This window comes from Hypomesus nipponensis, chromosome 11 (genome assembly GCF_054491055.1).
Source record: "Hypomesus nipponensis isolate SF chromosome 11, ASM5449105v1, whole genome shotgun sequence".
NCBI lineage: Eukaryota > Metazoa > Chordata > Actinopteri > Osmeriformes > Osmeridae > Hypomesus > Hypomesus nipponensis.
The window spans coordinates 15,718,801-15,734,887 of NC_140371.1; the positions used below are offsets into that span (position 1 = coordinate 15,718,801).

General features: G+C 43.8%; 3 protein-coding genes across 4 annotated transcripts; 1 reads left to right on the plus strand and 2 right to left on the minus strand.

Moving 5' to 3' along the window:
* Positions 1-1,670: 1,670 nt before the first annotated feature.
* On the minus strand, positions 1,671-3,508 carry mxtx1 (mix-type homeobox gene 1). The gene is made up of 3 exons (XM_084709445.1): positions 3,487-3,508; positions 2,917-3,101; positions 1,671-2,453 (listed from the first exon to the last, which is right to left on the minus strand). Exons 1-3 carry the CDS (start codon positions 3,506-3,508, stop codon positions 1,671-1,673), a joined length of 990 nt encoding a protein of 329 aa, XP_084565571.1.
* A 1,742-nt stretch (positions 3,509-5,250) lies between these two features.
* tmem254 (transmembrane protein 254) lies at positions 5,251-8,073 on the plus strand. The gene is made up of 4 exons (XM_084709797.1): positions 5,251-5,418; positions 6,439-6,542; positions 6,931-6,990; positions 7,249-8,073. The coding sequence occupies exons 1-4, from the start codon at positions 5,332-5,334 to the stop codon at positions 7,367-7,369; spliced, it is 372 nt and encodes a 123-aa protein (XP_084565923.1). The 5' UTR covers positions 5,251-5,331; the 3' UTR covers positions 7,370-8,073.
* A 1,610-nt stretch (positions 8,074-9,683) lies between these two features.
* Positions 9,684-15,521, minus strand: LOC146268343 (uncharacterized). Of its 2 annotated transcripts, XM_084667022.1 has the most exons (12): positions 15,415-15,478; positions 14,860-14,962; positions 13,042-13,387; positions 12,722-12,838; positions 12,308-12,549; positions 11,972-12,137; positions 11,734-11,833; positions 11,574-11,649; positions 11,203-11,328; positions 10,813-10,980; positions 10,258-10,315; positions 9,684-9,816 (listed from the first exon to the last, which is right to left on the minus strand). In XM_084667022.1, exons 1-12 carry the CDS (start codon positions 15,476-15,478, stop codon positions 9,718-9,720), a joined length of 1,665 nt encoding a protein of 554 aa, XP_084523148.1. In that variant the 3' UTR covers positions 9,684-9,717. The 2 variants fall into 2 exon arrangements, with proteins under 2 accessions (XP_084523148.1, XP_084523149.1); XM_084667023.1 differs by lacking the exon at positions 14,860-14,962 and having other exon boundaries at positions 13,042-13,363; positions 15,415-15,521.
* Positions 15,522-16,087: the final 566 nt, after the last annotated feature.

Here is a 16,087-nt window from a genome sequence, read left to right on the forward strand (position 1 = left end):
TGAGCTCCTAAATTAGAGTGTGCAGGGCAGACTCGCTGGGAGTCTTTGGTTAAATTACAGGCCATATTTTTAGTGAAGGCTGGGCTCATCCCCGGACTGGCAGCAGCTGAGGACCATCACTCATACGCCTGTCTTCCTCCAGCTTGTTAGACAGGAAGACAAATGAACACTATCTATGAAAGGATGTGCAAGCATAACACATCTGTGTGTGTGATAAGAGTGTGTGTGTTTGCTTCGCCTTAGTGGATTTCAACATTTTGAGCTACAGCAGCTTCTTGTGCATTTTCTGTGTGCTTCATTTACCTTTGTGTATGGATGTTTTCATCTGGGTTGTGGAACTGTAATAAAAATGAATTGTGTTCCTGCAGGAGAACCACTCTAATGCCTGTTTCTTCACTGTGCTGGTATATTTCTACAGGTGAGGTTCCAAGATGGAGCAGGGGTGTGCGTGCAGTGTGTGTAGTGTGCAGAGGGTACCAAGGCAGTCACAGGAAAACATTGGTCATGGCAACAGAAACATACACGTGGTTGCTCAGCTGATAAGCTGGGGGGAAAAGGAAGGAGAGGTCATGGGGAGGAAGCAATCTGGTTAAAACTCTTTGTCTGGAGACAGCCATTGAACAGCCATTGACTACTATTGAGCAATCTGAAGGTTGAATTGATCCTTTGTATCACTAGTAAAAGAAAATGAATCCACTTGAGTTGGGAGCTATGTTGAAAGTCTAAGAAATCCATTTACCCAGGATGATTTTAATTGATAAAGTATAAATTATAATTCTTACCACCATAAATAAAGAATTTAGAAAACCTTCAAGGCAGTGGTTGATTTGTTCACGGTTTGTGTATTTACACCTCTGAGATATCCCTCTCAAAAAACTTCTGTGATACATTAAATCCTACCTTAGTAGTTGCACAGGGACATCTTGTGGTGCAATAGGATAACTGCGGCTTTCCATTGCTATATTCTCTTTTAGCTGCGCACGAATGACATGCTCTAACTGTGTGAATGACTCTCACATTGTCTCTGTTGTTAACAGTTTGAAATCCTTTCTTAGTCACACTGTATAGATGGAACACAAGAAAGAAGGCAGGGTTCTCTACTGCCTTGTCTGTATCGTGTTTGTTCTGGAGATTAATCTGCACAAGAATGAACAAATGAAACTCACATCCTAGTTTGAATCCAATTCAGTACAAACAGAGTCCAAAGATAACAAATGTGCATCCCTGTGTGGAAAAAAAACAAGCCAAGCATCCTGTCCTATCTTGTTTTTCGTAACTTTGCGTTTGAAATAGAAAAAGTGTTAGAATCACCAGTCTGGAGAACAGATACAGACCTGATAACCAAAGGATTTTGATAAAGATGAAAGACTTTAACTCCCCCTTAAGCACATATAATACAAGAACCCTTCTAGTTCAGAATCTGGACATTTTCTATGGTGTGCCACAACAGAAATATATGTATATTTTAAAATTGTAATAAAATAAGGACACACTTTGATAACTTGATGATTAATTTATTATGATACAAGTGCAAGAAACAATAAATAGATAAATAAATCAACAAAACTGGATTGGGATTTTAAAACCAGTGACAGTCCTACAAACACAATCCAAATGGTATCCTGTACTATAAAGAGGTCACCAAAATAACCAAATAGTCCATGAAATTCTTAGTAAACACTGGTGTCCTCAGATGTGGTGAGGTCCAGATGGTCTCCCTCCCACCACTCTCCCTCAAGTACTCCTAGGATCTCCTGCAAGGACAGGGCAGGGAGCTCAGGCAGTGAGGTGTGGTGATGCAGGTCCTGCCCTGGGTGGCTAGACAGATAAGACTCTGGAGAGGCTCTGCTCCAGGGACCATCCAACTGGCAGTACTGGCCATCCATAGGTGAGGAGTTATCCTGGCCCACCTCCCAGCAGCCAGAGTCAGGGGTGGATGGAGCCTGGCCCTTGGACATGGGCTCTCCACAGGCCATGTAGAAGGGCTGTTGCTGCTCTGATGATCCTGGGTAAAGCAAACCTTTGCCGGAGCCTGAGTTGTAGCTGCTCCCCTCCAGAGGACTCCACGTGGACGGCAGTGGGGATGGCTGGTCTCCCATTTGGGGCCAGCCTCCTGGGACCATTTGGTAACCAGGTTTCCCAACTGCATGGCTGGAGCTGGCAGCCAGTAGAATACTATGGCGAAGGCCAAACATGGAGCTGTAGTGGCTAGTGTCCTTTGGGGTAGAGTAAGCAGGTGGGCAAGTGCCATAGAAGCAGTCTGCCTCCACTTCCTGCTTTACCTGTGCTGGGTAGGGTGGCGGTGAGCACTGGGAGGGCAGAGGGGTGGTGCTAGGCTGAGTTCCACCGGTGCTCATGGGGAGTGGATCCAGGGGAGTGGTCTCTGACTGCCACAGGGCCTTCTTGGCTCCCTTACACTTCAGAGTCCGAGCTCGTCTGTTCTGGAACCATACCTAAAGAGGAAAGGGACTCTGTCATATATTTGCAAGGCCATACTGTTGATGTTATCGCTGTTGACTAAGATAGTCTGCTTTGCTTTGTGTTTTTGTTAATTATTTTCGTAGTTTACCAACAAACACAGACAAAATAGTGAAAGACTGGCTCTTATCTAGTTGGTATCTGCTCTGTTTGCAGTAAGTGTTGTACATTCTACAAGTCAATCCAAATAAAACAAAGCAGATAAAAAGTGCTTACTTCATCTTAATGATGAAACAGATTAACGAAAAAGCCTGATAGCAGTATCAACAGTTCTGACCCGTAGGCTATTTGAACACAAAGCCCTGTTTATCACAACAATCCCCTGCACGTTGTCTTCTATGTTGTCATATTGTATGACATTATTTTCATGAAAATCAGTGACCTGCCATTAAATACAAAAGATGATTATGCAAGGTTCCATCTTGGCCATGTTCTTACCTGGATGCGAGACTCGGGCAGGCCAGTGGTCTGGGACAGGCTCTCTCTCAAGCTGATGCCAGGGTAAGGGTCCGTCTCAAAGGTGATGCGCAGGAGCTCCACATGCTCCTTGGAGAAGCTGGTTCTCTTCCTGCGGCTGGCGCTCCGGGATGGGCCTGAGGTGGAGGTCACCTGTCTGGGGGCCTCTAGGGGGAAAACACAGGACAGGGACTGGGTCAGACATTGCTCCAGGGCAGGACAGTGGGTTGCGGGGGAGTTCTTATCCTGTGCTTGTCCTGGGGAACACTGTTCCTCACTAAAATAGCCCTATAATGGAAGACTTGTGGTGAACTAGAGTTAAACCAAACAGGAAACACAGTTATGCAAAGATGCTGTGTAATGGTAGAACATCAACAAGCAAGCAAACTCGAGTCCTGCAATGTGTCTATGTTGTCTTTGACACATGCAGTATTATAAATGCATCTGAGACATATATACACATCTAGGCATTTACAGAAGAAACCAGGCCATTCTACATTCAGCCAGAAAGCTGCAAATTACATTCAATGTCAGCCAATTACATCTCCTTACCAATGCTAGTGTCCTTCCACATAATTCTGTGAGATCTCTGGTTCCTTCGGTTCTTCTGAGTGTAGGTAGGTGAAGATACTCCAGCACTGAAAATCTGAATAGCTTTGTTTCCTGAAGGCAACAGGGGCCTATTTATATGAATCACCTGAGATCTCAGGCCCACCTTAGCACTCCTCCCATCAGAGGTGCTGATTGTGCTGTGTCATCTTATTGGTGACAATTTGTTTTGAAGGAGCAAATGAGAGAATGGGGGATGGGGGTGTGTATGTTGTCTTTACGATACTAAAGTTAAGATCATCTGACCAACCCACACACACCCCAACGCAGAACCAACCATACAGCAGTCCCCATCAAAGTACATGCAAGATCAGTGGCATCTTTCACACAGTACTATGTTTCAAATATATTTGGAATGTGAAAATGTTGTTTGAATATGTTTAAATAAGCAATTTGTTTAAAAGTACAATAACAATTTAAAAGTGTATTATTTACATATCTGTTTGATTTTTGCCATATAATATTTAGTGATTTCAATACCAGTCACTAAAAGGTGGTTTCTGAAGCCCTTTAATAGCATATGCAAAATACCAGAGCTTAATCATTAAAACAATACATTTGAAAATGGTTATCTCATATGACTAACAGGATAAGCAAAATTCAAAAGAAACTTTTGCAACTTCTGATTTCTTTTCAAATGCAAAACTGTCAGTATACTGAGTTTTATGCAGAACTGGGATTGTTAATTGTTTAATGATTAATTGGACCACTATCTCCTTATTCAGATAGAGTAGAGCCATTAGACTGAATGGGCCAGCCTGTACCCACTACTGAGTTCTTAAGACAACTTGACATGTCCAGGCCTTGTCAGGGTGACCTTTCACCTCTGTGACATCACTTATTCTTTCATATGGATGAAAAAAAAGGTTAATACAATATACATTTACCGTATACCTAGCTTGCACATCAAGGAGCCCATGTTTTCTACAAATACAAAGATTTATAATATCAGCATCTACTCTACACAGAGGCATTTCTGGTTCTTTCACCCCTTATCTGACTGACTGAGGATCAGTGTCTCCATGCGTTGAGGTTGGCTCCTAAGAGTCCCACTCATTCAGGTCAAAGACGAATGTGGATGGATCATCCAAATCCAATCACATTTTATTCATAGACATATGGCACACTCCAAAATCAGCTGAAGCCAGACTGCCTTTATAGAGTGTTTATTTTGTTAAAAGTAGCTTACATTTAGGAATTAGGATACTTCCATGGGATGCACTTTACCTTCAACATTTGAATGCTTCCATTGTGTTTAAAACATAACTCTACGTCATTAGTCGTGGACTACTTTTGTAATATTGAATCTGCTTCATCTGATTACAGTTTATACCTATGTTGTCCACACGTTTACATACAATGATCCGTGAGTGAGTGATTGAAGACGACTAATAGTTTGACTACTGAAAGGGTCTGTGGTCAGTCAATTGATGGCAACAAATACATCAAACGGTTGTGTCATTATTGTCATGTAGATGGTTAATCCTGGGTCATTGACCAGTTTAGATGGCTGTAGCACTTTTTGAGTTCGAACGAAACAAATCCCAGAAAATGTATATTGATCAGTCACTATGAAATGATCAGTACTGCAACAATATGTTATGTTATTCGAAAAGATATGAGCCCTCACTCTCATACCGATTAATGGCACTCTATAAAATACTTTATGGGGAATTTACCGACGATGTAGATTATTAACTACACAGTCAGTCAGCAGGGTGAATTTACACTGTGCATTTGTGTTGTGACTGCACATTCAGATTACAGAAGGGGACCAAACAAGCAACAATGGCAAAAAGTGATGGGTGCGATTATTTTAAGAGGACCAGTCTTTTCTGGATAATTACAGTAACGCTTTCAATGGGATACTTCACTGTAAGTTAACAGAACCCATGTCGTTTTAAGATCGTTTTTGTACGATAAGGTATGTTTTATTTTTCAGTGCCGCCGTGTTACTAAAACGTCCAGCAAGCTAACGTGTTACTTTCAATAGATTCCGGGTAGCTACTGTATAGCTAAATACAACAATTCTAAATTCTGAGTTGACAGAGATTAACCAATATTATTGTACGCGTTTATTATATAGCTAGCTGATTTTGTTTTGTATGGAATCAATGAAACAATACCTTACTTCAAAATACATTTGATTTTAGAATGTAATTTAAGTTCGAGCTAGCTAGCACTACCTTTCTTCTAACTACTGTAGGTACTGTAGCTAGTTACTGTAGCTACTTTTCAGGTTATCAATCAGTTCAGCCGTGTTGATTAAGTGATCTGTTATCAATTTGGGTTACATATTAGCTGGATACGTATATTTGTACGTGGTCAAAAGTCAAGGCTATGCATGTATTATAGCTGGCCTACATAGTTTACGTAATAGCAAACCCAAACGTCGAGGTTTTTGAGTAAGGCTAGTGGGCATACGTATGGATAACTAGGCTAGCTAGACTCTAATGATGTGGCAAGCTTGCCATTTCATTCATTATCGAGTTCCCCATCTCTTGCTTCATTATCTAAACTGCTCCCTCTGAGATAAATGTCAGGGTTTGCTAACTGAGTGCCTAGTTACAATACCACGTTCAAACAAAGACGAAAGGGTTTGGCCTCATTCAGGGTCAAAGGTGGTGGGTTATTTCACAATAAACGTTAGTACACAAGCTGGAGGCCCAGTGAGACCTGAATAATAGATGTTTTGTCCGGTGTGTTGTGTGATCCATGCCTATATTCTAGTATGATACTATGAAACTATGGACTTGACACAGTTTAGGATAAATTGACTTGGATAATTGATGGATTATTGGATAGGCCTTGGGTACCATACAGTAGCATATCTTACATAATTATCTGTTATTTTGTTCTATGAGATGACAGTCTCTAAATGTTCATGTCTTTCAGTGTGTAGTCTTCATGCCGAAACATGTCCCTTATGACAACCTGGGCCCACTCGGCTCGCTATCCAAATACCTGGTGCACAACCATCATGATCTCATGGTACAAGGGTAAGAAACTGTGGACGCCCACTAACACAGTATCCACCAATGACATTAACACCCGATTACAGACCCATGCAAATACATTCAGCAAATAGCCTGAGTGTAAGGGATGAATATTGTTGTTGAATGTTATTGTTTCAATGTAGTGTAGCTTGTATGATGCTAATGAATTGGAAAGATAGATTAGCCATGAATCTTGTCACACACCAATGGATCCTATCCTTATGAAGCGCTAAGTACCCACACAATGCAGATAATTAGTCATCTTAATCAACATTAGCCTTTTCCTTGCCATTTCAGAAAAGCTGATAATGGCCCTGTTAATCAATCACATGACCCATTTGACAGCATAAGAACTGAGCTGGAACATTCACATCCTTTTGCTCTGTTTCAGTTGGTGGGCAGCCTGGGCCATCCATGTGTTTGAAGCTCTTGTTGCCATGAGGATCTGTAGGTGAGTAAAACTACTTCTTGCGTCCCCTAGGGGTCACTGTAGTTCTGCTGCTCAGCATCTCTCCTCACAATGCATTGCCACACCTATTGTGTACACAATTACAAATGTTGCACAAGACGATAAACTCTGTAGTCACTGTTGGAGAATGTGGTGGAGATTGTTTCAAACCATATGGTATGTGTCAAATTGTAGACTACACTTGTATTTAGAAATGTGGTATTGAAATGTGGTATTGAAATCGCTGCTATGTCTTTACAGAGCAAAAGGGATTGCCGGACCGACGACTCGCTTTCTTTGGTTTGTCCAAACGATACTGTTTGGCTTTGCTTCGCTGGGCCTGCTCATCAAGTACAAACCTGACCGGCTCAAACACCAGTGAGTCTTCCCGGATGAGACTCCAAGTCCCACAATGCTGTACTTTAGTAAAAGGATACATGGGTTAAAGCAACTTCTAAACTGGGCCAGTATTGAGTGTCTATGAATAAGTTTGCTGTGAATCTCTGAAACCTCTTTTGGGTTGCTAACATTGATAACCATGGAATTTATTCACTCATTATGAACTTAGGTAGGCTACTTAACTTTTTCGTTGTTAGTATAGTATATTACTATAGTAACAAGAGAAATACACTCTCTAAACCTGAGGCCTTCTGATCAACTGTGAGGGTAGAAATGTAACAACAGTTGTTTGCAGTAAATAATACATTCGATTTAAAGTAGATAATACACATTCCTCCCAAAGGAATTGGTTTACTTTGTCAGATTATTTCTCAAATATAATTAGCAATGTTTACAATACATTATGAACCATGTTTATCTGGAACATAATTTGGGATTATGACAAATCATTGTCTGATTTATGCAATTAAGACTTGTAAGGGCATTAAATAAATTGTTGCTTCAGCTGGAATCAATAGTTTTGAAGGATAATAATAAAAAAATTCAAAAGAGAAGCCACAAATCAGCATCAGATGTTTTTTAATGGCCACATTTACCTTTAAAATTGAATTGCTGTACCAATTTTGCCATACAAGATAAGAGTTATTTTAATATGTAAAGTGTGAGCAATAAAGTTTAATTAACAAATCTATACATTTTCACGCAGTCTCTTAGCTTCCTTAGCTTAGACAGGAACAATATCATAACAAAGAAACTTGCTTTACATCTGACTGAGCAGCACCAGCTGCAAACCTGACTCGTGTCACAGGTGGCTGATCATTTCCCTCAGGAAGCCTGTCCGCCTCCAGCAGATGAGTGGATGGTTTACTGGGCTGTTATAAACTGTGATTTGTGAGTTAGAGAGCCAAACTGAGCCTGTCCTGGATACTGCCCTGATCTACAGGAAAAATACACAGCATGTCTTTAGTATTCAGTGGGTCAGTCTTTTTCATCATATCCATGAGTGACTGGATAAGTTGCTCAACAGATCCTCGCCCAGCATTGTGGAGGATGGAGACACCATCTGCATAAACCCTCTCAATAAGTTCCATTCCCACAGGATGGTAGACGGCCTACTACTATGGTCAAAGCCAAAGCAGCACGCTGGGGTCAGATCGTCCTCTGCTAACGAACTTAGAGAATTAGACACACTTAATCGTCTGTCTCTCTGGTGCTGTCTCTATTCGTTAATCAAGCGGATGACATCTTCTGGACAACTTTCATTTGCAGCAATCTCATTTGTTATATTGCCACAACTGTAAACAGCGGAACCTTCGGCCGATTGGCCAATTGAATGGATGCACCAGCACGGATGTGGCCAATCGTACTTCTGTTCTTCCCTTTGGGACTTATTTGGTTTTCACAATGTACGCTTCATGTTTGGCAACCCGCAATGTTTGGGGCTATCTCGTTGTTATGATCAGTGACCTATGCACTTTTGTAAAACTCTCTTGGAAGTCGCTTTGGATAAAAGCGTCTGCTAAATGCATAAATGTAAATGTAAATGTTACTGGCTGTCAAGAGACACTTTCAATGCAAGTGTTGAATTCTTCTTGACTTCACACGATACTCAGTTTGAACATTTTAAATATAAACAAACAAACTTTAGAATATACATTTGTTTTATTTCCTGAGAGGTTTTTTATATACAATCTACTAATTTAGGTCTACCTTATACATACATTGTACATTATAAATATAGAAATATATACATCAGTTCAAAAACAATCTGCTTTGAAAATAAGTTAATATCTCTTAATGCAACAGTACAATAGTTGGCTATTTGTAAAGGAACCACTACATACTGGGTTCTGTAACCTATAAGTTAACCATGTGGAATAGCTAAATCATACTTATACATATGCATACATTAGTTGTATAAGACGGTTCTTAAGCATTGTTAAGTATCAATATATCACAATAAGGTAATCCTTCAGTTTCCTAACTGCAGAACTGTTTGGTTGAAGACCTCAACCTCTTTATTCAACTGAACATGTTCAAAAGGCTTTTCTGTACTCGAAATCATCTTTATTTTAACAGCTGCAGCAAATGCCTTCACATTTTGTTGCAGCAGAGTTCATCTTTTACAGTGTGTGTGTGTTTTATTTTTCACTAGGGATCTATAGATGCTGTCCTGTGTGTCGATCTTCTCTGTACTGTATGTGCTTTCTGCTTAGTATTGTCTTCTCATGTATTGCTGTGTGTGTGTGTTTGTGTGTGTCTATTTATTTATGCTTGTGTGTGCGTGTGCACATTGAAGTTGAGAGAAGCTGACGGCGTGTGTCCGTGCGCTCACCGGTCCAGCCAGCGTAGTGTGGGATAGCGCTCAGACAGAGTTCTGCGGAGCTGGCTAGCCTGGCTCTTATCCCTGGTTTCCACCACACACTCCACCTGTCAGGACATGCACACAGTTAACCCCAGCCACTCATGACATCATCACGCACACGTGCGCTGAACTAAGCTAATTACACATGAAGATTGACCCTCAGTGTCTGTCTGGTTAGATAGTTGCTGGATGTATAGCGTCCCATGGGGGTACATTGATCCTCTTAGCGTTTCTCTTTCTTTTAAAAAGTGTATGTGTGTCCGCTGAGAACCTGCTGTTAATAGAAACACGTGCCCAAATACCTCCATTCAGTTCATTCCAGATCACACACTGAACTGTAATGTAAGTATGTTTGTTGTGCTAGATCCAGAATGCACCACTTATCCTGCAAAACCCCCAGTGGTGCCTGAGCCAAGGTTGCCATGGTGATGCTGGTGCAAGGAGGAGCTGTTTAATGGAATGGAGGAGGGAGGGGGGAAAAGGAAGAGGGGGGAAGTTGTGCGTACCTGAACCTTGAAGAGATCTGCTCTGTCACCGTGGCTCCTGTGGCAAACATCCAACAACCTGAGACAGGAAGAGAGAGAGAAAGAGAGAGAGAGAGACAAGCACAGAGTCACATCAACATGACACATGAGGAAAAATAAGTATAGAGGGAGGAAAGGGAACTTAATTAGATCATTTCTCCCCATCCTGTCAGAGAAGCTGTCGTGCCAGCTAAAGCCTCCTGTGGCTTATTCTGCTAGATCGGATATGAGGAGAACCGGGTCAGTAGCATTACTGGGAGAAGCCTAACTATACACACTCATCTCTCCAGCCACATCAACCACACATTAAGACAGAGGCAAATGATTCACTGTGGCAGTACAAGGTTAGGGGCAACCTCAACTTGAAAACTCACTTTGGAGTAAGTGTTTGTCTGGTCCATGTGTGCATTTGTGTGTGTGTGTGGATGTGTTTTCATTTATAATCCATGAACCCACTGCTTAATCTCATCGGGCCTGGCATGTGCCACAGTCCATTTCCACCTCCCTCCCACCCTGCTCCCATTGTGTCCAGCTCACCTGACATCCTCTCGGGCCAGCATGTCCAGTAGCTTGGCCATGTCTCCTGGGAAGTCTCCCAACTGCACTGTGAACTTGCTGACCCGGTCATCCAGAACCAGCGCCCGGTCCACACACTGCCGGACCAGGTCCAGCTCCATGTTGGCGCTGCTCACCACCACAGCAACCCTCAATTGACAAAAAGGATTTAGTACTCACGTTGATAGCAGGGATAAACTCTTCTTCTTTTTCTTCTGTCTTTTTGCTCAATAGAAGATTAAAATGATTTAGTACTTAACACCAAAACTATACCAAAAAGCGTAGTATACTAGACTATACTATAAATGTTTTGGGTCTAAACAAACAGAATATGTGTATGTTTAAGTTTCTGCTTGGCTGTGTGGATCTCACTTTTTGCCCTTCAGCTCAGGTAGTTGGCCGGCCAAAATGGCCGCCAGTCCCATGGCTCCCTCTGTGTCCACAGTGGCACGCTCAAACTCCTGGAACCTCAACATGGCTACCAGGGAGTCCTCCTCGCTAAGAGGCGACAGAGGCAGGAATCACTGACCACAGGACAATGACAGGTGCTATTCCATGCTCCAGGGAAGGTGTAAATCCCTTTTGTGTGGATTTAGTCCCGTACACATGTAGCCTATTGTACATTAACTTTAGATGGATTGATTTAGTAGACTCTTTTATCTAAAACAACATCAGACCGTATTTCAGCAGGTGGGGCCAAGGAATGATCTGTATTGTAACCAAGTGCAACTGTTCAACCATACCTGACTGAGATGACTTTATCCACTAGTTTCTTAGCCAGCTGGAAGTTGTGGGTACCCAATGAGTGTTCAACCAGGTCTGTAGTGAGAGAGAAGGTTGATATCACAGTCTGGCTGAGGGACAATGAACGAACAAAGGAAAAAGACTAGAGACATAGTTTACCTCCATAGAGCTTATCGTTGGGAGTGACGTGCATGTCTTTGACTGGACTGTCTATTTTAAGGGATTGTAGTAGAAGAGGATATCCTTCTGGTTCCACTCCCTGTGAAAGAGACGTTTGGGAAAAAATGCTTCAGCTATTCATTTAGACCTCCATCATTCAGTAATGTATTTTGGAAGTATTTAGTAGTGTTAAATGGTAGTAGTTTGGAAATATTAAGTACAGTTAGGGGACACTTACAATGACCATGATGCGTGAGTTGAGGTGTTTGATGGCGACCGCTGTGCCAGCCAGTAAGCCACACTGCCCACCAGCAGGCACAATGACAGCATCTAGTTTGGACACCTGCTCATGGATCTCCATGCCCATTGTTCCCAGACCTGCCAGGTATACAGCACTGTCATCCCTGCACACCAGAGAGAGAAAAATCAACATTAAGTTGAATACATTAGGGTTCATGTAGTGCAGGCTGTACCACAGTGTCTCATGTCCATCCAACTGCAGAATATATCATGCAAGGAAAGCTGGAAGTACCAGTAGAATCAGAAAGGTCAGATCAGGCCGAGTGTGACTCACTCTTCCAGACAGAGGTATCCGTTCTCCTTGGCCAGGTGGCGGGCATGCTTGAGGGAGTCCCTGGCCGTGCTGCCGTAAGAGATGACCATGGCACCGTAGTCTCTGTAGGTCCTGAGGCGCGGCGGGGAACAGCTGGCCGGCATGATGACGAACACGGGGATCTTCAGCTCCACGGCGTGGTGGGCCACGGCCATGGAGAAGTTACAGTCTGTAGCCACGATCACACCCTTCTTCTGTTGCTCCTGGGGGGGGGGTGGGGGTGAGGGGGGGGGGTGAGGGGGGGGGGGTGGCAGGGGTAGGTATGTGTCACACAAACACACACACACAGACACACGCACATGGATGCAATGATTAATGGACGCACCCACAGATATACACACGCAGGCATGGAGTCACTTTGGAGGGCTCAGTTACCAGCGTGAGGGAGGAGAGCAGGTAGAGCACTCCTCTCTCCTTGGCTGAGCCTGTGTAGTGGAGGTGTTCCTTCTTCAAGTAGATCTCCATCCCGTACTGTTTGGATAGTCTGGAGTACTAGGAGCACAAACAACAACACGTTCTCATCCTGGCCATCTTTATGCTGTGGTACCCAAAGTCGGCAAAATTCGACGACAGTTTTTTTCCAGTGACACGGGATGTTAGCTTTCAATACATGGAGATATCTGATCTATAGGAGCTTTCATGCTTCAGAAACCCAGTACATCAGATGTTTTTTGCGCTGTGGGGGGCTGGCATACCGTGCAGGGGGTCTTCTGTATCCCCGACTGTATTTTGAAGGCAGCAGCACTAATGTCCTCAAAGCGGAGGTACTCGGATGTGGGCTTGGGGACAGCTTTGCTTTCACTGTCTCTTTTCTTGCTGGTTTTGGGGGGGTCCTTTAGTTGAATCTCCGGGGCGCCTTCGACCTTGGTCTCCCAGGTCTTCACGTCGCCGTTCAGGAGATCCTCTTCCCCAAAGTCTTTGAGGCGCTCTGGCTCGATGAGCGTGGTGCGGCGGCTCAGGGCGCCGTTGCAGATGTGGCTGGTCTTGCTCGAGGTGGGGCCCTTTGTGCTGGACCTCCTGGCGCCCCGGCGCTCCTCCTCACTGGGGGTGGGTGGGGAGGGAAGGAGAAAGAGAAAAGGAGAGAGAGAGAGGAGGAGAGCGAGAGAAGAGGAGAGAGAATGAGCCCTCTAGATGTGCAGCCATATCTTTTCTCTGAGGCTTTTCGGCACAGAAAGCAGCAAATATAAAGGAGCTTTGTGGAAGAGAAATGAGGAGAGGCACAAAAGTTAGATGAGGAGAGAAATATTTTTTGTTTGTGTGCGTGCGCACACATGTCTATGTGTGTTTGTGCATGTGTGTGTGGATGTGCATGTGGATGTGTACAGTATATGTGTACGTGTGCGCCTGTGATCCTGTTGACAGGTAAGCCTTGTCTATTGTGTGGACATGAACAGAGTCGACCTTGGTCTGTGGACAATGAGGATAATCCACACAGATCATTCTCAGGGTAGGTACAACTGCCTCATGTCAACAAAAATAGGACCAGTTCATCACCTGTTAATTGACCGTAGTCCCTAAACACATGCACCCACACACGGCCCATCCAGATTGAATGATAGACAGATTAATTTGATTAGACTACATGTTGTCTTTTTTAGTTGAACTGGTGACAGATGTATCTTCTGAATGATTAACTGAGGTATTTCAGCTCTGCTACTGGCATGCAGCATTTAAACGTAGTAATCTGAGATCTATAACAATCTGACAAACAATAGAATACAAACTGTATTTTGGCTTTGCAGTATGATATATATTTGTTGATTTTTTTTTCATTTATAAATAAAGTAAAGTATATTTAACTGAGACAATGAATATACAAACCATTCAGATAACATTGCAGCCACATACGCTTTGTCATCACTCAAACTCATGAATAAACACCAACTAAGTCACTTTGTCTTGTCATGAATGTAAAAGTTCACAATAGTCTCTCATAATTCTAAAATCTCTACTGTCAAATCAAATGTAATTAATAGCGTTTCAAACTGTCTGCTGTGACAAATGAACCTTTCCACAATTTATCATTAACAGTTGAATTTGATGAATAACAGATGAGTACTGAGCCCTGAGGCATTTCTCCAGTGAAGACACATTCTCATGTTACCATCACATCCATGTCACACACAAAGGAACAGGAGACCAGCAGATGGAGATATCAGCCCAAACTAGGATTTTTCAGTCACTTTGCCAGCCATAGTCCTCTGACTGGAGATCCCGATCGGTGCTAATAATATCATCAGCTAAGCCTCAAACACTTCTGTAACCTCTTACCTTATTCCCTGGTCTGACCTTGTGACGCCTGTACTCTTTCACACCATGCCCTCTCTACCTCCCCTGGTAATACCTCACCTTCTTTTTCTCTAACCATGCAGCCGAGTTTTGAAATAGCCAATTATCTTTCTCTATGTCTGTGTCAGTCTCTGTTTGTCTGTCTCTCTCTTTCTCTCACTCCTCTTTTCTTCATCCCTCATCCCATTTTTCCCATGGGGATTCGATCTGTCCATTTTGATTACCTGGCTCTAGGGAGCATGTATAGGATGAAGGAGACAAGGAGGCGGAGAAAGTAGTATATCAGAGCGAAGAAGGCAGGCAGGAGAGCTTTATTGCTCCCAGGGTCTGAAAAGGGTTTCAGGGGGTCGTGAGCAGAGGCAGGGGGGTTCCACACTACTTCTACCATTTCGGATTGAGTTGGGGAGTCTGGAAGATCGAGAGTAGATAAAGCTTTGGATGTGGGGACAGTCGTTGTTGAGTGGGCTGTGAAAGATGTGGTGGAAGTTTTTGCTCGAGGTGAGGGAGGAGGAGAGGGAGTTGGGAGAATGGAGGACAATGGAGCCTTCAGAGAGGGATGAGAGTGGGGAGAAGGAGGGGGTGCAGGAGAAGGAGGGGGAAGGGCAAGAGGAGGCTCAGAGAGAGGAGGCCAAACTGGTGGCAGTTCAGCTTTAGGAAGTGCAGCCTGAGTCCTAGCCTCCTCAGGATGGGGGTTCTCTCCTGCTGGGGTGGGGGGTCCCTCCTCCTCTACAGGAGGGCTTTGGGAAGGGGTGGGGTTCTCAGGGGCCGCAGTATCCCACCTCTGCCAGAAGGGGTCAGACTCCTCTCCATCGCGGGACCCCAGTTCCTTTGGTGAGAAGCCATCGCTCAAGTAGTTGGCGTAGAAAAACTGGGCTGCAAAGTTCATCGTCGTTGGCAGACCTCCACTGCACCGCTCTAGTCCCAGACTGCTCACCGTCCCTCTGCCGCTCGCCCCTGGTCCTCCCCGGGTCTGTGCAAACGAGGCCTCACAAGGTGGAAAACAGGAATACAGGGATACAGACTCAGAGCGCTCCCACGGTCACAATGCGCTGACCGCTCTCTCTCTCGTTGGGGCTATTTAAGGAGGGATTACTCAGGCCACATGCTCTCCAGACCAGCAGCCTGCTTCCCGCCCCCGGGGCCCCGCCCAGATGCTCTATTCCGGTCGCAGACCTGGATTAAACCCCCCCTCCTGTGACGTGTTCTAATCAGAAGCTCTAAAAGGATAGCTACAGACTTAAGGTTTATCTAAGGAACAATGATCTGAAAGGTGGAGGTAGGAGCCTGCAGACAGGGAGGCTGGGTGGGAGATGAGACTGTGGTCTGCACCGGATGGAGGAGCAGATGGGGTGTTAAGTAGGTGAAAGGGAGAGAGGAGGGTTGAAAGAAAAAGAGAGTCAGCTTGAGACATTGTGGGATGGGTCAAGAGCCAGAGAGAAAACTATAGACAGA